Source organism: Protopterus annectens, chromosome 8.part0 (genome assembly GCF_019279795.1).
Source record: "Protopterus annectens isolate FY-2018-M chromosome 8.part0, PAN1.0, whole genome shotgun sequence".
In the NCBI taxonomy this organism is placed as follows: Eukaryota; Metazoa; Chordata; order Ceratodontiformes; family Protopteridae; genus Protopterus; species Protopterus annectens.
The window spans coordinates 1,643,010,625-1,643,035,841 of NC_056741.1; the positions used below are offsets into that span (position 1 = coordinate 1,643,010,625).

Consider the following 25,217-nt stretch of genomic DNA (forward strand, 5'->3'; position numbering starts at 1 on the left):
AACTCACTCCTACCCACTCTGCAGGTTAGCCATGGCTCGGTGGAACACAGCCTTAAGCAACCAAATGCACTTGCAAGCTCAATTCCTGCCAGGCAAACAAAATTCACTGGCAGACAAATTAAGCAGAAATCTAATGGACCCACATGAGTGGCAACTTGAACCAAACTCATTCAAACTCCTAATACACAGATGGGGGGGGGGGACACCAGAGGTGGACCTGTTTGCATCCCCCCAAAACTGTCACCTTAAAAAAATTTGCACCAGAATTCCCCACAGCCAAGTTTGGAAAGTGGATGTCCTATCCTTCACATGGGAAAACCTCTCAATCTATTTCTTTCCCTCTCTGCCCCTCCTTCCAAAGGTACTCCTCGAGATCAAGCAGGACAGGCCAAGGATGGTCCTTATTGCACCAAACTGGCCACGCCAACACTGGTACCCACTCTTATGCAGCCTGACAGCAGTGCCACCCTGGCACCTACAGCACACCCCCTCTGCTGTCCCAGCAGGAGGGACAGATTTTACATCCTCATCTGCAAACCCTGAACCTGGCAACCTGGCTTATTCCCTGAATACATCACCAGCAACCCTCAGCAAACAGGTGCTGGATGTTATCCTTGAGGCCAGGAGGCCCATTACTAGGAAATCCTATTCAGAAAAGTGGAGTAGATACTGTTCTTGGAGCCAGTCTCAAGGGAAGGACACAGCCGTGCCCTCCTTGACTCAAACCCTAGGTTACCTAGCAGAGCTGCTCCACAAAGGCCGGTCTTTCTCATCAATTAAGATCCATGCCTCTGCCATCTCAGCTCAGTACAATACTGAGCCACCTCTCTTCTCTCACCCTCTTATGAAACTGTTCCCGAGAGGAGCTAACAATTTAAGACCCCCAAGGAGAGCTCCCAGTCCTGCCTAGAACCTTCTCTTTGTACTAGAGAAACTCGCGCTTCCCCCTTTTTGAGCCTGCTGCTACAGCAGAGTTAAAATTCCTCTCTTGGAAAGCAGCCTTACTGCTAGCCATCACTTCAGCAAGAAGTGTCTGAGTTACAGGCCCTTATGGCTGTGGAACCCTTCATTGTCTTCCATGCTGACAGGGTTTCCCTCAGGACTAACCCATTTTTTATGCCCAAAGTGGTATCCAGTGTGGCTTTAAACCAGTCCATCCATTTGCCAACTTTTTTCCTAATCCTCAGAATAAAGGGGAAAGGATCCTGCACTCCTTGGACTTGCACAGACAGGTTAGGTTCTACCTTGACAGGACTAAACCTTTCAGAAAATCTGACCAGCTGCTGGTCAGCTTTGCTACAGGGGCAGAGGGCAATGCCATTTAGAAACAAAGCATTTCTAAATGGATAGCACACTGCATCCATTTCTGCTACAAACACCATGAAAAACCTACCCCACATGGGATCAGGCTTCATTCCACTAGGGCTACCTCCACCATTCCTCGGCTTTGGGAATCAACCCAAGTGTGATGACTGCACCAGTGAAGCATGAAGAACATAGTACAGTTGTGTACACTTTACCATAAATGGAGATGTTTGAGTGTATTCACTGTTGCAGTCCTGGTTACCCTCCCTCCAGCCCCCTGTCTTTCTATACTTTCTACCTATCCTCTTTTTTTTTGGAAATATCTTATGGAAATGGTATTTACTTTTTACTGGAGGTGTTCCACACCATTTGATTGCTTCCTATTTTGGGGGCTCCTGACATCTGGGGCAAGAAAAACTGATGTAATGGCGTCGGCTGCATGTGTTATACCCCTGACGACCTGACATCATGGATGAGGCAACAGCATCCAATGCAGTAATCCAAAGACTCTGGTATTCGGGCCGACTGAGGGCTACCTGCAGGCAGATAACCCAAGTGTGATGACTGCTACAGTGAATACACTCTAACATCTACATTTATGGTAAGTGTACACAACTGTACTTTCTCTGGGTTTTTCGTCTTTTTCAGCTTTTTGTCACTTCACATTTTGAGTGCCAACATTGCAATAGGGAGTTATTAATTTGTAAAAGCTTTTGGAATTGTTTTTTAGCTGGTGGCATGGTTAAGAGATGAGATGATGTGTGTGTGTGACGTAGGAATGAGAGTCTGTAGTATGACTAGTGTAGGTTATACAAGTATTACTGGATATGAAAAAAGAGTTTGGCAAGTGGAAAGGTTAAGAGAAATGAAGTTTAAGTTTTTAAGGTGTGTGTGTGTGTGTGTGTGTGTGTGTGGACATAAGTTGCTGAAGGTTGGGGAATGGAATGGATGGGCAGGTGTAAATGCGAAGGGCTGTAAGATGGGGATGTGTAACAAGTGAAGTTAATATATTTTTGATGGTGAGAATATACAGGGGTAAGATTATTGTGATAGGAAATGGCAAAGGTGAAATAAAAAAAGTTGGGGAGGAGGTAGGATGTGTTAGCTGAAACTCAGAGAAGTTAGTGAGTATTTTAATATATATTTTGATATATAAATAAATGATCAGTTAGGTTGTTTGTGTAGTAGATTGAATGCATTAAGTAGGACTGAGGAATGTGCAGTTATGTAGGGAGAGAAATTTGTGTTTAAAACGCGGAGTTAATGCTATGCTAAAGGGTTGGAGAGGAGATGCAATAAAATGGATGAGCTGGGGTGGTTGGTAAATTGATGGTGGGAGAGGAATTAAGCAGGTTGTAGCTGTCACATTAGCAGGTATTATTTAGTCTGCGCATTTGAATTATTGACAAGAAGGTTCTGGACTTTTAAACAATTTCTGACCTGTTGAGCACAAAGCTAGATAAAATAGTAATGGGCCCCCTGAAACTGTTAATACTGCTTCTTGCTAAAAAAAAAAAAAAATCTGTCTGACTGCGTTATTGTAAAATGTAACTATTTTGCATATTCAAAAAATTCCTATTTTGAACACTGTTTGAACAATTAACTATCCTTATGCTTAACCTCCACTTGTATATATTTTAAATAAAGTAATTCAGATAAGTTTTTCTGTCTACTGCCAAATTGGCAGGGCATTTGACTCTTCCACTGGTAAATCACTGAGCAGCTATCGGCTAAGGCACTGAAGAACGGGTTGTGGTTATGGAGAATTGAGAGCACTGAGTGACAGGTGTCAGTCTTGGAAATGGGGGTGTGGGTATTCAGTGTAGCAGAGTGCCCTCTAGTGGAGATTGGAGTGTAGTGTGACTGCCGCTTGCTGGTTGGTTCTTCACTGAGCGAGCAGGTGTCATTTGGCCATACTTGACAGGGGAGGATGTCCTTGATGACACTTGAAGCATAATTGCACTTTTTACCACGGTTTGGGATATTTTTATCCTCCTTCATCTCACTGTCTCTCTCCCCTTAGCTGCCATAGTGATTGATTGCTACCTTTGTCCTCAGATGTGCAGTGTTGGAGGCCAGCGCTATTCTTGCAGCATGCTGTACTTGTTATGCATCTCTGTGGTCTCCACCAGAGGGCAGTACCGAAGCTAATGAACCCAAGGCAGTGGGCCTTTGCATCCTTGAGGGTAAGACGGATCATCCCACTCTGTTTTATCCTTCTTGCTACTTTAAACCTGGTTACCTGCATCTTAGCTGATGAAAAGATTCTGTGCCAGTGCAGTTGGCCTGTGGTTGTGTAATTGGGCAGTGACAGTACAAGTGTGGTAAATGTTGCACCAAATTCTTCAGAGGAAGATGGAAGAGTGACTTTTTGAAAAGATTGATTAAAGTAGGTTTATATTTGGAATTGTATAGTATTTTATTTAGAACTGATGATGGATGGCTTTGTGGGGTTTAGAATTGGTGGATAATGGTATAAAGGAGTTGGGACTACAAAGGAGAAGACGGGTGGTTATATTAAACATGCTAATAGGTTCGTAGGTTGGTACTAGGGTATCGGCCCTAGGGCCTATACAAGCCTAGCCGTAAAAATTCCCTGGCTATTTCTGCCCACAATATTTACTTCCCTGGACCCCTGTCTAGCAGGGTGACTGACATGATGCCCGGGGTGAATTTCCTATCTCCCATCCAGTTGTCAAGGTTCCTTTTGAAGAGGGCCAAGGAGGTGCTGTGCTTGACATGTATGGGCAGTCTATTTCAGAGTATGGGGAATCTCTGGGTCAGGAACCTATCCCTCCAGCATGTTTTGTTCATTGTGATAACAAGGTTTAGATCCTGGAACGTGTGGCTCTGAGGGATTGGGATTAAGTGGAGCATGTCCAACAGCTCAGGGTTTGAAACTGAACAAATTAATACTCCGCAGTCAAAACACTTGTGATCCTGCCTTAATCTACCCAGAATACAATCCACCTTTATTAAAATAAAATATTTCACACTTCCAGCTTATTGTATGTTTATTTGTTATTTTTTTCTGTAGCAAATTTGTTTGTTTTTCAATTGAATTGTACAGGTTATAGATCATATTTAAAGGTGGGAAAAGTTTTGAAATGGCTTATTGTGGTCTCATTTTTTATATCCCAAAACCCTGGCATTGTAACAGGGGTGTGTACACTTTTTATATCGACTGTATGTAGTTATCACATTTTTGCAGGGGGTAAGTCCCCTCCCCCCCCATCCTCTGTATCTGTCTCATTCATAAATCTCAAAAGTATAACACTTCAATGCAATGAGCTGATTGTGAACAATGTTTCCTGTAAACCAATTTCAGTTATATCTTGTTACACATAACCCAGTCCTAAAAGTGCTATCAAAAGCTAAACATTTTGCATCGATGGGTCCTGACAGTATTCCTAGATGCGTCATAAATAGCATGAAGCAGTATTTAGCTATACCACTAACACCACCTTTCAGTCTCCGCATCCATACAGATTTTGTACCAAATGAATGGAGAACAACTCTAGTCATTCCCCTGCATAAGAGAGGACCTTCCACAGACCTAGGCATTTGTAGACCCATAAGACTGACCAACTTCATATGCAGAAGCCATGGAACTAATCAGTTGGGACATAAGGAACCTCCAAACACTGGACCCGTCTCATTTTGGCTTCATCAAAGGCAGGTCATACTTTCTCAACATGGTGGATGTTTTTGGATAGTTCACCAAAGCAATGGATGAAGGCAAAATGGAACACACCACATACTTCAACTTGGTCAATGCTTTTGACACAATTTCCCACTCAGGCATAGTAGAAAAGCTAAATAAACTGGGAATAAACCCAAATATCACCTGCTGGATTGCCAACCGTCTCACTGATAAGGATGCAGGAAATAAAACTGGGGGAAGTTACCTCCACAAAGAAACCACTTACCAGTGGAGTCCCTCAGGGTTCTATGCTGGGACCCGTCCTGTTTAGCATCTACTTATTTGAAGTAAAAACCAGTACAAAAGTGGTCTGATTAACTAAGTTTGCAGATGACTGCAAGCTAGGAGCAGTCATTATATCCCCAACTGACTTAGCCATCCTGTAGAAAGGTTTGTCTTGTATAAATAACTGGTACCAAAGTCGACTGGATGCCTTATTGTATCCTTTTGGAAGTCATCTGTGGCAGGGTGTGATGTCTGGCCATTACCCCATTGGACTGCCAACAATAAAATGCGACGTCCATTGCTTTCCTGGGTCAGTAACTAAGGACCTTCAATCCTCACTGTTGACTCCAGTGTGAGATGGTCACTTAAACAGGAGTAATATTTCACAATTTTCCCCTAAGAGCACAATAGGAGGACTCTCTGTTTTCTTGAGACTGGACTATATACTTCTGTCCACCCCAAATGTATTTTCGTGTACACTCCAGAGCAATGTGTCCCAGTTTGACCTCTGATACACTCGCACTCAAAGTAAATTTAAATCTCTCACTTCCAGACAGTTCTGGGAAAGCCTGACACCGATTTCCAGCTGTGTCCCTTTCCCAAAATAACATGGTAATGCTGCCACCAATCAGAGTGTCTTCATGCCCTTCTAAAGGGGTGTCCAGTTATAAAAATTCTATATCAAAATAAATGATAGCTATAATCAGAGCAGCCAGGCCTTCGAGGGGACCTGCGGAGTATTAAATGGGTATAAGCACTTTCTAATCTATAAAGAAATGCACTGATTTCCAGCCACAATGTAAATTTAATGAAAAACATTTAATAATAAGTAAAACGATTTACAAGAATATAAATTGGTAGCTTTAAACAAACACCAGAATTCAATCACTAGAAAAGTAAAATTAAACTGTAGGATAGAAGTCCATCATTCTAGAAAAACTCTATCTGAATAACTAACCTTTCCTAATCTAACTAGAGAATATGATCCCTGATGTAATCTAACACAACAGCAAGGCAAAGGCAAGTTTACACTCTTCACTAACAGCTGCTCTTTACAAACTGCTTAGTACTTATAACTGCACAGCTTAACAGTCTCAACTGTCTTTATTTTTCAAGCAGCTGACAGTTATTTTTAAACCTTCTTTTTCCTGTCAGCTGTTCAAATAATCAGCTTGCCACCAGGAACATTCTAATGACATCATCTATTGCTCAGCTGATTCTCCAGAGTGCTTTAGAATGTCCCTCACAAACATGTGGAATTAGAAGTGTATCAAAATGCTGACAGATTCTTTAAACATTCTGTTTAAACAGGGAAATATTCAAAATTTAAAAACCGTATTTGCATTTCACAATTAGACCTGCTGGCATACATTGCAAGTTAATCTGAAAATATACACAAGTCTCTTGCCAGACATGCTAACACAGATGACAGTATTTTCAGTTTCTTCACATTTCTTCCCCCTTGTGATTCAGGCATGATTTTCAAGTGACCCTTGAAAAGCGACACTTGAGAAAAAATGGGTCTGTCTGGGAATATTAACCCACTCTTCTCTTGGGCATTCCATCTGCATTGGCATGATTAACCCCACTGCATTGTTCTTCTGAGGAAACCTGGCTGAGCCCAGCCTCACCCCATAATTGAGGGATCTACCTGTACAATAAGTTCTCTGTTGTAATCTGGGCTGGGTAGCACATAGGGTCCTCCCAAAATCTCTTTCAGTTTTTGGAATGCCTGTTCACAACCTATGGTCCACATTACCTTGTCCTGTTTATTCTTCCCAGTCAGGTCAGTAAGGTGTGCAGCTATAGTACTGTAGTTTGGCACAGATTTCCTATAGTACTCCGGTGTCCCTAGAAATACTCACTTGTTTCTTAGTAACAGGAACTGGCCATGCTTGGATAGTTTCCACCTTGACAGGTTCTGCTCTAATTTTACCACTTCCCAATCTTGTGTTCTAAGTAAGCGACCTCTGCCTTATGCACTTGACACTTGCTGGGTTTAATGTTTAATCTTGCCCTACTTACTTTATCCTAGACCTCCCTAACATGTTGGACTGCAAATACCCATAGCGTAGTCTTCAGTGTAGAGTTTAACCTGTCCACAAGACTGTTAGTCTGGGGATAGTAGGGGGTGGTCTTTAGATGTTTCACCCCACAACACTTCCTCAGACAAGTCAGCAGGTCTGACATGAAGTTTATTTATTTATTTTACATTTGTTGACCGGGCTAGTCTAACTGGATTTATGTCCATTTTCAGTAGAGGCCCGGGGAGAAAAGCTCCAAGCATGAACAGTAATACACAGTTAACAATATATAACAATTTATTATTTATTTATTTATTTATTCATTAATTAATTAATTTATTATTTTACATTTGTTGACCGGGCTGGTCTAGCTGGATACATGTCCCTTTTCAGTAGAGGCCCGAAATCTATGAAATCTGTTTGGTTCTCTCAGACTACCAGACCTACATGCTCGTCTCCCAGCCTGACTGTGTGTTGCTGCATGCTCACAAGGCACTGCATCACCAGTCATTCCCTATCAGGACATCTGCAAGAATATTCTCAAACACAAGCTCCCCTTCCGCAGGAAGCCAACTTCTGACAGCTGTGTCTTGCTGTCCCTCTGGGTACCACCACTCTTCTCCGTCCTCACAGTCACTGTCTCCAAGGGAATGTCTGTACCTGTACCCACCATCAGCTGTAGCTCACATTCCAACTTACAGTTACTAGATAGCACCTTCTCTGAAACGGCCACCACGCCAGTCCCAGCTTTAGGTATGACATATTTCTTGGTCTCTCCCACACTAGCAGACCTACATGCCTTTCTCCAAGCCTGACTGCGTGTCACTGCTTATACACAAGGTACTACATCATCAAAGTCATTCCCTATCAGGACACCTGCAGGAATATTTTCAAACACACCTACTTGCTTGCTTTTTACTGAAGACCAGTTACTGTTTACCATTTACTAAGATAGGATATAAATTTTTGGTGATAATTTGGCACTCCAGTTGTTTCTAAACAACTTACCTCTGGCAGTTTGTCATCCATACTTACTGGCTCCCTCAACTTTGGTTTCTCACCTTGCCTTGATGGACAGTTTTCTGCTATGTGTCCCCTCTGGTTATACTTGAAACATCTAATCCCTAACTATGCACTTGGATTAGTAGTTTCCCCCATTATTGGTGGATTCCTTCGGATTGGTTTAGACTACCCTCCATGGGTTCTCTTATGTCCATGTACAGCACTGGGTATCCTTTCTTGGTAAGTGATTCTTTGCTTGCCAAGTAGAGATCCCCTTTTTCTCCCCAACTCCTCTGCAGAGTTGCATTTACGGTCTGCTAACCAGACTCATGTCATCAGGCAAAGTTATAAGGGCTTGTTCCTTCAGCAAAAGGTCTGCCAGTCCCTCTAAAGTGGTGACCTGACACCCACTTACCCATCTGTGAAAGCAAGTACTTAAGTCAGCAATATGGTCACGTACACTTTCATCTGCCTTGCGTCTATGTTCACAAAACTTTTTTTTCTGTAAACTTCAGGTGTTGAGTGTAGTTTAAAACAATCTACATCATTTAACTTTGTTACAGCCTGAACAGCTTTACTATGGAGTAAGGGAGTCAGGAGCTGAACCCAGAGCTCTTGGTCAACATCATATTGTCTACATACTCTCAAAACTATGAATAAAGCTATCAAAGTCATCCCCATCCCTGTACTGGGGGAAAAAGTTTACTGCTCTTTACACCTTCTGGAGTCTGGTTATTCCCTTCCCCCATTACCTCCATGACCCTCTTGAAGGGTAAGAAGCTCCACTTCATGCCGGCGCTGTCTTTATCCTTGGCTTCTAAAAGCCTCAGCCTCTCTTCTGATATCAGTTTTTTCTCCAGTCGTTGGGCTTCCAAGTGCAGTCTCTCTCCAATCTCCAGCCATTTAGTTTCCAGTTCATATTGGCACTCAGCCTCCAGTTCATATCTGTGCTGCTTCTCCCTTTTCACTGCCTTCAGAAGTTGCATTCCCTCCCTTTCTTCAGCCTTTAGTTCCATTCTCCTTAACTCTAGATAGATTCTGAGATCCTCTGAAGAAAATATGGACTGTATTGTCTCTGTAAGCTGCACATCACCAACACCAAACTGGATACCCTTTGAACGGTTGGTCTGAGCTGTGGCTGCAACCAAGGCAGACATTATTGCTTCCATGGTCAGGGTGGCATGCACCAGTCCTCTGACTACACAATCCTTTGCCAACTGGATCTTTGTCAGCTTGCAGAAATCCTCTGCTGACATCCTTGCTTGCTCTTCCTGACCATCTAACTAAAAGAAATAAAACTGTGGTGGATTGAAATTCTGAATGTTTACCTTGTGGCTGTCAAGATTGCACACCTTAATGATGACTACCCACAGGCTACTGGAATCCAATTAAGATTCCACACTGCTGGCACCTGTTAAATGTGACATCTGACCAGTAACCCACCAAACTGCCAACAATAAAATGTGACATCCCTTACCATCCAGGGTCAGAAATTTAGGAGCTTCAGTCCTCTCTACTGATTCTAGTGTGAGGCTGTCACTTAAACAGAGTTAATATTTCACAATTTTCCCATAAGAGCCCAACTGTGTTTTCCTGTGACTGGACAATATACCTCTGTCTACCCCAAATGTATTTTTTTATTTATGCACTCCAGAACAATGTGTCCCAGTTTAAGACCTCTGATACACACGCACTCTAACATTAAATCTCACATATCCAAACAATTCTGGTAAAGCCTGACACAGATTTCCAGTTGTGTCCCTTCCCCAAAATAACACAGTAGTGCTGCCACCAATCAGATTATCTCCATGCTCTTCTAAAGGGGTGTCCGGTTATAAAAATTAAATATCAAAATAAATAAATAGCTATAAGTAGAGCAGCCAGGCTTTCGAGGGGACCTGGGGATTATCAAACTGGTATAAACACACACTAATCTCTTAACGAAAAACACAGATTGCCAGCCACAATGTGAAGTAATGAAAAACATTTAATAATAATTAAAATGATTACAAAAATGTAAATCAATAGCTTTCAATAAACACCAGAATTCCAAACAAACACACAAAAATTGACAGAACTGTTCTGAGAGTAAGTTGCTCACCTAAAACAATCAAAATAATCATCCACAAAACTAAAAAAAAAAGTTGTCCAGCCTTTAGCATACAAAGCTAATAAGTGACCAGCAATGTAAAATTAAACTGTAGGATAGTAGTCCATTATTCTAGAAAAACTCTATCTGAATAACTAAACTTACTCTAAGTAGAGATTGTCTCTGATCTAATTTAACACACAATAGCAAGTCAAAGGCATGCTTACAGTTTTTGGTGAGTTCCCTTTTGTGGGTATCCACTGACTGCAACACTTCACAAACTGCTCAGTAATTTACAAAACTGCTCAGTACTTCTAACTGCACAGCTTAACAGTCTCAACTGTCTTATTTAAAAAATAACAGTCAACTGTTTGAAAGTTTTTTCCAGTCAAGTCAGTTGTTTAAATAATCACTTAGTAACCAGGAGCATTTTAATTATATCATCTACTGTTCAGATGATTCTCCACAGTACTTTAGAATGTTCCGCACAAACATGTGCAATTAGAAGTGCATCAGAACACTGACAGATTCTTTATGCATCCTGTTTAAACAGGGGAAATGATCAACATTTAAAAAACTTATTTACATATGAGAAATGGACATGCTGGCATACAATGCAAGTTAATCTGAAAGCATGCACAAATCCCTTGCCAGACATGCTGACACAGATGACCTTGTTTTCCGTTTCTTCACACAGGGAACTACCACATTAACTACACATCCCTAAGAGATGACCCAGTTGTTTGGAATTTAGGAACTTATGCAAATAGTGACCTAACATTTGACCAACGTGTCCATTGTTGTAAGAAAGCCCTTCTATATTGCATATCTTATAAACAAAGGGGTTGTGTCTAGATCTAGGGTTGTTATTGCCCCCTCTTTACTCTGCCTTCATTAGGGCAATAATTGATATAACGCCCTTTGGCATGCATCTAGCCAGATGCATGCAACAATTGGAACACCAGTGGAGATACCTTACTAAAAGGATACAAGACTTGAACAACATGTCCTACATGGACTGACTCAAAGCCCTGTCACTGTACTCTGTGTCCTACAGATTTCTAAGAGGTGACCTGTGTCTGGCACACAAAGCATCCTTCGACCCATTACTGATGTGTTTACTGCACGTCAGAAAATCAAATGGCATCAGAAATACTCTGTCTAGGGTTTAAACTTTAACAGAATGGTTTTAAGGTGGGGATTGTGTGTTTCAGAGGATACTACTGCTCTGCAACAGACGGTCAGTCCACATAAAACAAAGTTCATCCCTGTCCATATTTAAGCACAACTTAATCTGTGGATGGGAAATTATTCCCAAGGATTTTCACCTGTACTCGTAATGGATAGAGACATTTCCTGAATGCTTTATCTCATACACGGCCCCCCATGTTATCTATGGTGTGATCCCTTTAATATGTGATTAGCAACCATGGGATGAATAAGGCCAGTCTCTAGCCAAATGGGATAGGTTAATTCAAGCGCAAAAAAAAAAAAGGGGAATTGACTAAGCTTAAAATGGCCTGTGATGGCAACTAGCCTAGTATTTACCTATGAACCTAATGAGTCATTAATACAGTAAAACAATTGCATCCCAGGAACTGGACACAGTATCTATAGGTACAGATTGCACAATGAAAATGGCGTCGGCCTAGTACTAACCTATGTGGTGATCCAAGTATAGTTCATTGTTGACCATGGTTCCCAGATTCACAACTACAGGATCAGTTTTTAAGGTGTTTGTTTTCAATGTGATTGTTACAATGGGATTTATGCTTGCCAGCCAAAGGATACAATTATTTCCTTCTTGGCATTTAGTGTAGTCCATGGTTTTGACATCAAATTTTTGTTTGGAACAGGCCCTTTTGGGAGATCTTGGTGTCCACTGGGAGTTTATGGTGGCACCAAGTTTAGTCATCTGCAAACTTCACCAGGACACTGTTAATATTAGCTTTGGCCAAGGACATTACCTCTGGGGTACACCACTAGTGACAGGTCTTTAGGAGGAGATGGAGCCACCCACCATAACTTCCTGGTTTCTGTTTGTGTGAGAGTTTGCTATTCGATGAGCAATACTGACATTTAGTTTGAAGAGTTTATCTACAATAGCGGAGTCTAGGATGGTGTTAAATGCTTTAGCGAGGTCTAGGTATGTGGTTTGCACTGTTTTGCCTTCATCCACTGCTTCAGTAACTTAACTTGGTTGACCTCTTCAAAATAAGTTGACTGGACCTGCTTTTGGCAAGTCTGAACTGGGTTGGATTTGTCATTTTTATATAAAGTGAAGCTTTGATAGCTGACAGTAGGTAGCAGTTTATATTTGCTATTGACCTAAATTAGATGGTGAGGTGGATTGACTACAGTTTGTATCATAAATATATTTATTTGCCATTTGTGAATCAGGTTGCTGGGCAGGTCAGCTGACCCTTTTCAGCCTTGACCCAGTGCATTTTGTATAAATAAACTCATTATTTTCCTCATAAATCCACACCGTAAATTGGTAGCCTTGTATCTATGATGATGTTTTAACAGACATAGCCAGCAAGTAACCATTAAGCTTAGGATCAGGATGTGCTGCATCCCTGAGATGGTTGATGATACTGTAACTAAGGGACTGGATATACTCCAAGGATGCACTCTTTGCATGTGAGAGTTGCTCATTTATACAGAATGTTTTCTGATGTAATACTTTCTCATTGGGTGCTTTTTCCAAGCAGTAGTTTCAAGTTAATGTTAAAATCTAGCTGGTCCAAAGGCATAGTAGATAGGTTAGCCATGATTTTGGTTGCCCAGGTACTTTGCAGTTGTGTAAACCCAGTACCCAGTTCATTTCTTGGCGAGTGCCAGAGGTATGAACAGTTAGTCAGTAAATGGGGTAGTCTTAGAAGCTTGTACAGGGATAGGAAATTCAATGATTCATTGCATGATAGTTACAGAACTGTGTTGCTTCTTCATTGAGTACATTATAAAAACACTGAACATCCGCTGTCTGATATCTCAGGCATGTTTGATCTCTAAAATACTGTACAGGGAAAAAAGGTTTGGAGAAATTGAATTTTTGTCATCTAAATTGTTGATCTGTGTTAAAGGAAATTTTCCCAGTGGAAACCATGAGGAAAGCTGCCCAGCTGGGATTTGGTGGCATCTATGTGCAGCCAGATGTCGGAGGATCGGGATTGTCTCGACTTGATACTTCTATCATCTTTGAAGCTTTGTCGACAGGTTGCACGAGCACTACTGCGTACATTAGCATTCACAAGTAAGTAAGGGGGGTGTATCTTTTAAATGTATTAAAAGCTATTCACTCTTAAGTTCGCATTGTGTCTGAAAAAGAATGAGGCAGTCTTGTTTGCTTTTTAAATTATCATTGGTTTTATGGATCCCAGTGATCTGAACGAGAATATAATGGAAGGGGTAGAAGTCCCATCACTTGGGAGGTACAAGGTGGCATGTTCCTTGCAAAAAACATATATAATACTCCACCTAAAGTTGCTGGTCTGTCACGTAATTAGTTATTGATGGGTAGTTGATTATCCAGTAAAATTCCTGCAAAGGAAATTTACATCCTTATTGACTGTAGAGAGTCAAATACAAGTGCTGGAGCCTAAAACATAATGAGACCTACCAGAATTTGTTTTGATAGATATGCAAAATTATTTGCCTTCAATTAAAAGGGGTGACATGATAATTCACAGCATGTGTTGTTGAAGCAGTATAAGTAATCAAGGATATGTGTTTGTGCCCACAAATTACCACATAGGCGGAAACCCATTAAGTACAGAGAAAGTTATTAGGGACCTGGGGACCCAAGTTGATAGCAATCTCTCCTTTGAAAACCACATTGCCAAAGTGGTTAGAAAGACCTTCTACATAGCCCACCTCATCACGAAGGGTTTCACATCTAGATCAAGAGAGGTAATCGTGTTCTTTATTCATCCCTCATCAGGCCCATCATAGAATACAATGCCCCTTTTGGGATGTACCTTACCCGACACCTGCAGCAATTAGAAAGACCCCAAAAGTATCTCGCCAAGAGGATCAAGGGTCTCAAACAGATGCCATATGCTGCTCTGTTAAAAAAAACTCCAGCTGTACTCAGTTGGATACCGCCTACTTCGAGGCGCTCTATGCCTGACATTCAAAGCTATGTCAAATCTAGAATTAATGGACATGCTCCACTTCAGTAAATCTAAATCCCTTAGAGCCACACGCTCGAGGGACTTGAACCTCAGCACAGAAATAAATAGAACTTGCTGGAGGGACAGGTTCATAACCCAGAGGCTCCCTTCGCTCTGGAATAGAACTCCAGTTCATGTGAGGCAGAGCACCTCACTGAATCTCTTCAAGAAGAATCTAGATAGGTGGATGGGGGATCGTAGGTTTGTCCCAGGGATGTCTCCTGTGTCACTATTTGACAGAGGCACAGTAAACTAAACCTTAAAAAGGGAACAGTATACTCAAATCAAGGGGTGGCGTAAGCTATACAGAATCGGGCTAGGCTAATAATTGCCCCAGGGCAGATAGCCTAGTATGAACCTATGAACCTATGTTGCCTACTGACAACTGGTTACAAACAGGAGACACTTGCATCTTTACATTTAATAATGTCATATTTTTAATACTTTCTATATGTGAGAAAGAGTGGTGATGTACAAGTGTCTACTTACAGCTAAGAACATCTGAAAAGAGGGTTATTGAATCACCTTTGGCCCCTTTAGCACCACAGTCCTTCTTTGTGTGTCATGGGCTGGTTTACTGCACATTACTGCACAGTGTAAAAGAAAAGCTGATGAATTTAGAAGCACTTTAGTCTTGTAGTTTATTTTATGCATTGTCATCTTCATTATTTCCTGGTGTCTCTTACTACTGTTCACTGGCTTCTTATATATAAAATCTATATATACACACTGTATTTATCTATATGTTATAATCTTTAGTGTAAGGTGGTTTTCCTTTTTGTTTGTTTGGAGATGTGATGTCCATCCTCTGGGCCAGTAATCAAGGAGCCTCAATCCTCTCCACTAACACCAGTGTGGCGTTCACTTGGAACAAAAATGGATGCACACAGCATTTTCTGATTGCAGCTCTCTGCACCAAGCACACTTTCTATTAAGAGCACACAGGGAACACATTCCAGACCTGGGGCTAGACTTCCTCTCTAGGCCCCAAAAAAGATTTCACCTTTCTCTTTGCAGAAACCAAGGCTTTGTGTCCCTGTTTCAAGTAACAGACAGACACACACACACACAGACCTGGTAAAGGCTGGCACAGATTTACTAGCTATGCCACCTCGACCCAGACTTTTAAGTAAGATTCACTGCCACCATCCAGCTACTTTAAAACTCTTACCAGGGTAACCAATTACTCTTTTTGTTAACACCTTTATTGAATTATCACTTGTGACACAGACAAATTTACATTTATACAAACAAAAGTAATCAAACTGTATTAACAAATTAACATTAACAAACCTTATACTTTACATATATTGCCATATATCGTATAACCTAAGCAATGTTACATAAATTATTCAATTCTTGCTCCTTTTTTTTAAACAAGAAACTATCTTTATTAAACCATCACTTATGACATAAGCAATCGGACATTTCTATAAATGAAAACAAACCACACCGAGACAATCCTAGTTGCAAGCATTTTACATCACAAACCATACTGACACACTAATGGTTGCAAATGTTATACATCACTTATAATTTACCCAATCCTATTTAGTTAAACATCACATAGCTCATTTAAGTCCTGCCTTCTTTTAAACCTCATTGATCCCATGTATGTATTGTTCCCACAATTCCCATTTTTCCCTGTGTAGTTTGCTCCTACCTTTTTCTAAAGATCTTAGTTCAGTTGTTTTATCTCTGTTACTGTATTCACTACTTGAAATATAGTTTGTTTAGATTTTGATTTCCATTTTCTAGTAATTGTTTTTTGGCAGCCACCGTGATTCGACACAGCAAGGCCTTACCATGTCTAGGCAATTCCAAATGTTCATCGTGCATACAGCTGCAGTCATTAGATGGGTTCTCTGCCGTCAGGCGGGTCCTCGGTCGGCCGAATTCCAAAGTCTAGGTCCGGCGTTGGTTGTTGTCGCCTTCTTCCCTGACGTCAGTGCGACAGGGGTATATAAGACACAGCCGACACCATTTTCTTAAGTCTTTTTTGCTGGGCGGTGCCTGAAGCAGAAGCAGTTCGCAAGTGTCGGTCGGCCAGCTCCTGAAATTACGAAAATTTGGAAACCGAAGTCTTCTTTAAAGCTAAGTACCCTGTTGGGGAAACTTTTCTTGCCTCAGACCGATGTCAGACAAAGTTAACAATTGTATTTCTTGTGGGAAGCAAATACCGCATAAGGATTTCCATTCCCTCTATTTTCCTTGTTTAGGCCCAGACCACAACGTCTCATGCTGTCGCTTTTGTGCTACCTTTAATAAACGCACTATTAAGCATCGGGCGGAGTTCGCCCAGCACTTTTTTGGTAAAACTTTTAACTGTACAATGTCGTCGGAGACTCAGACTACTGTTTTGTCCAAAAAATGCAAGGACAAAGACCGACACACGAGGCCCACAGTCTCCACCGACACCACGCCAAAACCGGCTACACGTGGTCCGGTTCTCAGTGAGGTGCCTACGCAGCCCCTGACTACCGACGACACTTCTCTGGTGGTGTCCTCTGTAACTGAGACCGCAGGTTCCTCGGCCCACACCCTGACTACAGCTACCGAAGCCACTGTGAGTGTTGAGCCTCTTAATGTGGACAGATCTACTTCCACCCATGGTGTCTTCAGACCTTCTTCTTCCTTTTCCATCAAGGCCTTTAAGTCTAAATCAGCCATGCACTCCCAGAGGCCTGTTGCACAGGGCCCATCTACAGGCCCCATGCCTAAAAAGCAGATGCTCAAAATGGCTGAGGATTTAATTACTCTTATCAGGGGTTCCCAACCCCCACCGGACAAGAGACCCAGAGTGGAGGAAGAATCTCCCTCTTCTGACCAGGGCTCCATTATTTCAGAACATTCTGATGAAGAGGGGCATTTGTACTCCCCTTTTGAAGATTCTGCTGCAGAACAGTCCATTTCTGTATCCCCCTCAGAGGATTTCTTATTCGGGGGAACCTTGCATACCTTGAGGGAACACTTCCATTGGGAAGGCCAGGATTTTTCAGATTCAAAGAAAAGGCTTAGGGAATTCCTTCTGCTACCTCAGCACAGACCTCTAGCGATACCTCCTGTCTTGGACATACTTGATGTTTATTCGGAGGCTTGCCTTAATCCGGATTCCCTGCCTCCAGCCCCAGTCAAGCCTGATAGGTACTACAGAGTTCCTAACTCACACCATTTTCTTTACAAAAGCCATAATGCTGACCCAGAAACCATTTCTCAGGGTCCCAAGGGAATGAAGGCCTCTACTGCTAAGAATCCATTACCTTCCGAAAGAGAGTCTAGATCCTTAGAAAGGTGGGGAAGAAAGGTATATACCTCGGCCACTCTAGCCATGAGTGCCTTAAATTGTCAGTTCCATATGCTTAAATATCAGCAGTTTCTGTTATCACAGTTAAAGAATAAAATGTCACAACCTGAACAACCAGATCTGAAGGAGTTGCAGGATATGATGCATAGTGCAGAACAAGTGGGTAAGCACACCTTACAATGTGGTTATGATGCTCTAGAGGCCTCAAGTAGAGCTGCAGTTACAGGATCAGTCATTCGTAGACATGCCTGGCTTAGGGAACAAACCCTGCCTGATCATGCCAAAGCTAAATTACTAGATGCTCCTTTACAAAAGGATGTATTTGGTACTAATGCTGAGGAAATACTAAGGAAAATGGAAGAAAAAGCTAAATCTATGCAAACTGTTAAGGCTTTTCTACAGGTACAACCACCACGTTTTAGCAGAAATTGGCCTACAAAAAACTGGTCCTTTCCAGCCACGGACAAGCCCCAAAGAGGTAGATACAGACGCGGAATGGGCAGAGGACAATCTCAAGGATCATATAGAGGCAGACAATGGCAACCTCCAGCATCAAGAGGTGGCGAAGACCGTGCACAGCAATACAGAAAACAAACCCAATGACTTTCCCCTTTGCATGCCAAACGAGGCTCAAGTGGCAGCACCCTTGGGAGGAAAGCTGGCATTATTTTCAGAAAATTGGCATATTGTCACAAAAGACAAATGGATCCTGGACATTCTAAACAGAGGCTACAGATTTCATTTTCACACTCTTCCAAAAATGAGAGGCATGCTGAACCTGCCGCACAATCAAAGGGCAGAGGCTCAAATACAAATTTCAAAGCTCATGAACATGAAAGCTATTCAAGAGGTACCTACTCAAGAACAAGGTCAAGGTTTTTATTCCAGACTATTCCTGGTACCAAGGAAGGGAACCGATTGGAGACCCATTTTGGACTTATCCATCCTAAACACATTTCTACTGCCAAAATTCAAGATGCTCACCTTACAGCAGCTTCTTCCCATGCTGGGTAAGGAGTCTTGGCTGGTAACATTGGACCTCAAGGAGGCATATCTGCATGTCCCAATCAGACAAAGCTGCAGAAGATACCTCAGATTTCTTGCAGGTTCAATCCACTATCAATTCTCTGCATTGCCCTTTGGCTTCTCTACTGCGCCCAGAGTATTCACAAAATGCCTGGCATCAGTAATTGCCTACTGCAGACTTCAAGGGATACAAATATACCCTTATTTGGACGACTGCCTGATCCAAGCGGACAGCAAACACATACTTCTGGAGCATCTGGCTTATGTAACACAGTTATTGAATTCTCTGGGATACACAGTCAACAAAGAGAAATCCAGGCTAACACCATCTCAGAAAATAATTTTCCTGGGTGCCAACTTGGACACAAACACCCAGATGGCCTATCTTACGCCAGAAAAACAGGGGCAACTAACTCAGTACTTCAAGATACTAGCAAATTATACCAGGCTAACTGCAAGGAAAATCCTGCAGGCTCTGGGCTTCATGGCATCTTGCATTCTTCTAATCCCATGTGCAAAGTTGCATATGAGGAAACTTCAGTGGTACCTAAAAAAAACCTATGGTCTCAACACAGCCACAGTTTGGAAACAGTAATACCACTAATTCCATGTTTACAAAAGGAATTTCTATGGTGGGCTCAAGCATGCCAAACAAACGCAGGTCTTCCATTCTGCAAACCTCAAGCAAATCAAGTCATCACAACAGACTCCTCAGACTATGCCTGGGGGGCACACATGACAGACAGGTGCATTCAGGGCAAATGGTCCCAAAAGGAAAAGCACCTTCACATCAATCAAAAGGAAATGCTAGCAGTGATAAATGCAATTACAGCTTTCAAGTACCTCCTGCATCCAGGGCAATTAGTAATAAGAACAGACAACACCACAGTAATGTGGTACATAAACAAACAAGGAGGAACACATTCATACCCCCTGTGCAGGCTGGCCATGTCACTTTGGAACAGGGCTCTGGAATGGCAAATCGAGCTTCAAGCACAGTACGTGCCAGGTATGGAAAACACACTGGCAGACAATCTAAGCAGAAATATGACAGACCCTCACGAATGGAAGTTGCATCCTCAAGTGTTTACAAAGATAATCCAAGCCTGGGGAAGGCCAGACATAGATCTCTTTGCCTCCCACAAAAATCACCAATTGACAAAATTCTGCTCAAGGACATTTCATCCAAAGGCCTGGAGAGTGGATGCACTTTCTTTCAGTTGGGCAACACTGACAGTTTACGCCTTTCCACCTCTTCCCCTACTGACCAAGGTGCTTTTGAAAACAAGAGCAGACAGACCAAAGATGATACTGATTGCTCCAGACTGGCCAAGACAACACTGGTACCCACTCCTGAGGAGCCAACACATTCTCCTCCCTGGACCCTACCTCTAATGCCTCTCCTGACTCGGCACAGCTACAAAACTCTTCACAGTCAGCTGAAAACACTCAATCTGGCTGCATGGAAAATTCTTTAACACTACAACAGACCCTACTCTCCAAGGAGGTACAGGATGTCATTTTGAAGCCAGAAGGCCATCTACTAGAAAAGCTTACTCCGCAAAATGGAAACGGTTTTGCGCTTGGAATGAGAAAAAGGACCAGGATCCTAGAAAACTGAATTTGCCTCAGATATTACAGTATCTAACTGAGCTGCTGAACAGTGGACTTTCATTCTCCTCCATTAAAATCCATGCCTCAGCCATTTCTGCAGAATACAACACTGATCCACCTTTATTCTATCACCCACTCTTAAGACAGTTCCTCAGAGGGGCTAAGAATATAAGACCTCCAAGGAAACAACCAATCCCAGCCTGGGATCTAAATTACATTCTGGAAAAATTAACATTGCCTCCTTTTGAACCAGCTGCCTCAACAGATTTGCAATATTTGTCCTGGAAAACAGCTTTCCTTCTGGCTATTACCTCAGCTCGTAGGGTCTCGGAATTACAAGCCCTCATGGCTGTGCAGTCCTTTCTCATCTTCCATCAGGACAGGGTTTCCCTACGAACCAGCCCGTCTTTTATGCCTAAGGTAGTATCCAGGGTAGCTTTAAATCAGGCCATACACTTGCCTACCTTTTACCCCAATCCTCAAAACAAAGGGGAAAGGCTGCTACATTCCTTAGACATCCATAGACAGCTGCGTTACTATTTGGACAGAACAAAGCCGTTCATGAAATCAGAACAACTCTTTGTGTCCTGTGCTGTAGGAGCTCAAGGGAAGCCAATTTCCAAACAGACAATTTCAAAATGGATAGGCCACTGCATAAGTTTTTGTTACTCCTTTCATGGTAAGTCTGTGCCTACAGGCATCCGATCCCACTCCACAAGGACCACAGCTACCTCTGCAGCCTTCCTCAGAGGAGTTCCTACCAAAGATATTTTGGAGGCAGCCACTTGGAGTTCAGTGCATGCCTTCACTAAACACTACCACCTACCTTTATACTCCAAAACAAGAGCAGGCTTTGCCACTGCTGTGTTGCAGGGCATTCTGGCTCCTCCTAATTCCACCTAGTGCCTACCACCCTGTGCGTAGCTTTGGGATTCTACCCATCTGTAATGACTGCAGCTGTATGCACAATGAACATAGTACAGTTTTGTACCTACCATAAATGTAGATGTTAGAGTGCTAATACAGCTGCAGTCCAGGTTTCCCTCCCTCCTTCCCCTCTTGGTACAGGCCTAGTGGCTAACTCCTCCTCATACAACCTGTTTGGGTTATCCTTCTATGGTGTATTTGCTTGCAACTGCTGAATTTTGATTATATTGCATTGCATGACTATACATAGATATATAAATTATGTATTGCCTTCCTTCTGGGGGCACCTGACATCTGGGGCAAGAAAGACTGAAGAAAATGGTGTCGGCTGTGTCTTGTATACCCCTGTCGCACTGACGTCAGGGAAGAAGGCGACAACAACCGACGCCGGACCTAGACTTTGGAATTCGGCCAACCGAGGACCCGCCTGACTGCAGAGAATCCATCTGTAATGACTGCAGCTGGATTAGCACTCGAACATCTACATTTATGGTAGGTACAAAACTGTACTTTCTTTATCATAGCTCAGAAAAATAATCTCCCTTGTAGCACCAATCCATCCACCCAGTATAGAGGATAGTGCATCCCACAGGGATCCTTAAAGTGCGCCAACCCACCTCACTCCTAGAAAAATATATTCCCAAGTACCTCCTTCCCCATCATACCTCCAGCATTTGCTGTCTACCTGAGGAAAAATTCTCTGGAGTTTGCTTGGGGTATAAAAATCTCTATGTAAACATTTCCAAGCAAAAATCCAAAATCATCTAGATTTTGTTGCATATTTGGGAGACCTATGTATATCCTCCCATTGTTTCTTTTTGAATTATTTGTCCAGTCTGTCTTCTCATCCTTTCTAATCTCATCTCATCTCATTCTTGTAATTATCATGCAGTATTTTATATGCTCTATTAATTATTGCTTTTGTAATGGCAGCTTCTGTTCTAGATTCTACCAGTGCTAGTCTTTCATTTAGGACCCCCCCATTTCTTTCTCTTTGCCTATACTCTGATATCACTCCTTGATAGGGAAGACAGTCTCTAACTTGCAGTCCAAATAAATTCTTGGCCTCTTCCCATTTTGCTACATTTCATTCTCTAGTTATGTGTTCCCAATGCTTTGGTTCCTTTGTCAGTTTTCTCTAATATATTCCAGCCCCCTCATGCCTATTGTCTATATCCCTAATTGCAGTAATGCCTATCAGCAGAATATCCTTTCTCCGTTCCCATATTGGTTTAGTTCTTAGAATACTTTATGAATATAATTTTCTGTATGATTATTGTTTTTCTCCTTAAAGGCCTGCATCTAAAATCCCAGTCTCTCCTTGATGTTCTTCATGTTTCAGTGTTGGCAGTCATTACATTTGGGCAATCTGCTTGCAGGTTGCTCTCAGTCAGCCTGATTAGCAAAGTCTTGGGTCCTGCGTCAGTAGCTGTCCCTTCTTCCATGACGTCAGGTCGTCGGGGGTATAAAACATGCAGCCGACGCCATTACACTAGTCTTTCTTGCCGCGCGGTGCCCAAAGCAGAAGCAGTTCGCAAGTGTCGGACGGCTGACTCCTGAAATTTTCGTTTAGAGTGTCAGAACCGAAGTCTTCAACTTAAAGCCAAGTACCCCGTTGGAGAAACTTTTTCTTGCTCCTTACCTATGTCAGTAAAAGTTAATAATTGCATTACTTGTGGAAAGCAAATACCTCATAAAAATTTTCATTCATACTGTATTCCTTGCCTAGGCCCTGACCACGATGTGCCTTGCTGTCGGTTTTGTGCTTTTATTTAGTTGGTGCACTATCCGTCGTCTGTATATTTTTGCCTCTAAATATTTTGGTTCTTGGTTTAATTATCCAGAAATGTTATCGGTTAGCTATCCGACTACCGGGATTCTGAAAAAGCGCAAAGATAAAGACTGAGACAGGCCACAGAGGTCCAAAACTGCCGACGACGCTTCTAAGCCAGTTGCCAGTTCACCGGTACTCAGTGAGGCACTTTCGCAGCCCCTGATACCCGCTACTTCTGATTCGTAGGCCTCTACTGAGACCCATTCAGAGTCCAGTATGCCGCGAGATTCTTCAACTATGGAACCCGCGGATGTCTCTACCTTGGATGGGTCCAGGCACTGGCTTCTGAGGGTGTATTCAGGCACAGACTTGCATAATAAATCCATGCCTCCTTCATTACTAAGGCCTAAATCTCAATCCATGTCTAGAAAAACCAAGGCCCAGGCCACATGCTCAGGCCCCTATGCCTAAAAAACAAATGATAAAAATGGCTGAAGATCTAATACCTCTAATCAGGGGTAGTCAAAACCCCCCCCCCCCCCCCCCCAAGAGGCCTAGGGCTGAACTTGATTATGAATATTCTGATATGGATTTTGTTTCTTCTGGCTCTTCTGATTACCTGGATTTGTCCATACCTACTTATGAGGATTCTGATGCAGAGGATTCTATTCCCTCTGCTACACCTCCTGAGGAGTTTTCTTTTCGGGAAACGTTACATACTTTAAGGGAGCATTTTCACTGGGAAAGTCAGGAATTTTCTGATTCAAAAAAGAGACTTTGGGATTTCCTTCTTCTACCTCAGCATAGCCCTTTGGCTATACATCCTGTACTAGACATTGTTGATTATGTTTTCTTGGAATCCAGTTTGGCCCCTGATTCCCTGCCTCCTGCTCCTAGTAAACCTGGCAGATACTACAAGGTTCCTGAGTCTCAAGTTCCTTTTGAAAAATCCTGTTGCAGATTCAGAGACTATTTCTCAGGGGCCCAAGGGCATTAAGGCTTCTACTGCTAAAAATCCTACCGCTTCTGAATAGAGACTCCCAGGGCGCTGGATAGATGGGGTAAAAAGGTTTATACTTCTGCAACCTTGGCAATCAGAGCTTTAAACTGTCAATTTCATATGCTAAAATATCGGCAACATGTTATTGGACTGCTTAAACAGAAAATGATGTTGATTCCTGACTGTGTGGAAAATAAAGATTTTATAGGATTTAATGCATTCTGCTGAACAAGTTTGAAAACATACTTTGCAATGTGGTTTTGATTCTTTAGAGGCCTCTTGCAGGGCTGCTGTGCTTAGAAGGCATGCTTGGCTTAAGGAGCAATCTTTGCCTGATCATGTTAAAGCTAAATTGTATGTTCCTTTAAATCAGGACTGCCTGTTTGGCAACAAGGCTGAAGAAGTTCTTAAAAAGATGGAAGATAAAGCTAAATCTATGCAAAATGTGAAAGATTTTTTACAAGTGCAACCTCCTAGATTTAGTAGGCAGTGGCCTACTAAGAATTGGTCCTTTCCAGTCCCTTCCAGGTCTTCTCAGTCCAAACCCAGACACAACAAAAACCCCAGGTTTCAGTCCCAGGGGACTCTGAGAACTAAGCAGTGGGGGGCCTCCACTTCCAAATCTGGAAATAACAAGACACCCCCCTATGGTAAACAGTCTCAATGACTTCCTTTTAAAATTCCCAAGCACTTATCTTTTGACCGCCTCTTTGGGGGGAAAGATTGCTCTTCATGCAAAGAACTGGGAACTCATAACCCAGGACAAATTGGTTTTAAAAATAGTGTCCCAGGGATACAGATTTCATTTCCAAACATGGCCGACACCAAATGGGTGGCCAGACCTGCCCCCAAATCAGTGGGCAGAGGCTCAAAAACAAGTACTTTCTCTCTTAAGCATGGGGGCTATTCAACTAGTACCAGAAGAGGAAAAGGGACAAGGTTTCTACTTCAGACTTTTTCTGGTACCCAGAAAAGACAACTCATGGCATCCAATCCTGGACCTGTCTTTTCTGGAGATTCCAAAATTCAACATGCTGACTCTTCACCAA

At 42.3% G+C, this 25,217-nt stretch overlaps 1 protein-coding gene across 2 annotated transcripts in view; it reads left to right on the top strand.

Annotated features, from left to right (window-relative positions):
* ACAD8 (acyl-CoA dehydrogenase family member 8) overlaps nt 1-25,217 on the top strand; it is a 599,439-nt gene that overhangs the window by 90,156 nt on the left and 484,066 nt on the right. For both annotated transcript variants that reach the window (XM_044081167.1, XM_044081168.1), the window contains exon 3: nt 13,435-13,604. In XM_044081167.1, the coding sequence (XP_043937102.1) occupies nt 13,435-13,604 (170 nt within the window). The remainder of the gene's footprint in view (nt 1-13,434; nt 13,605-25,217) is intronic.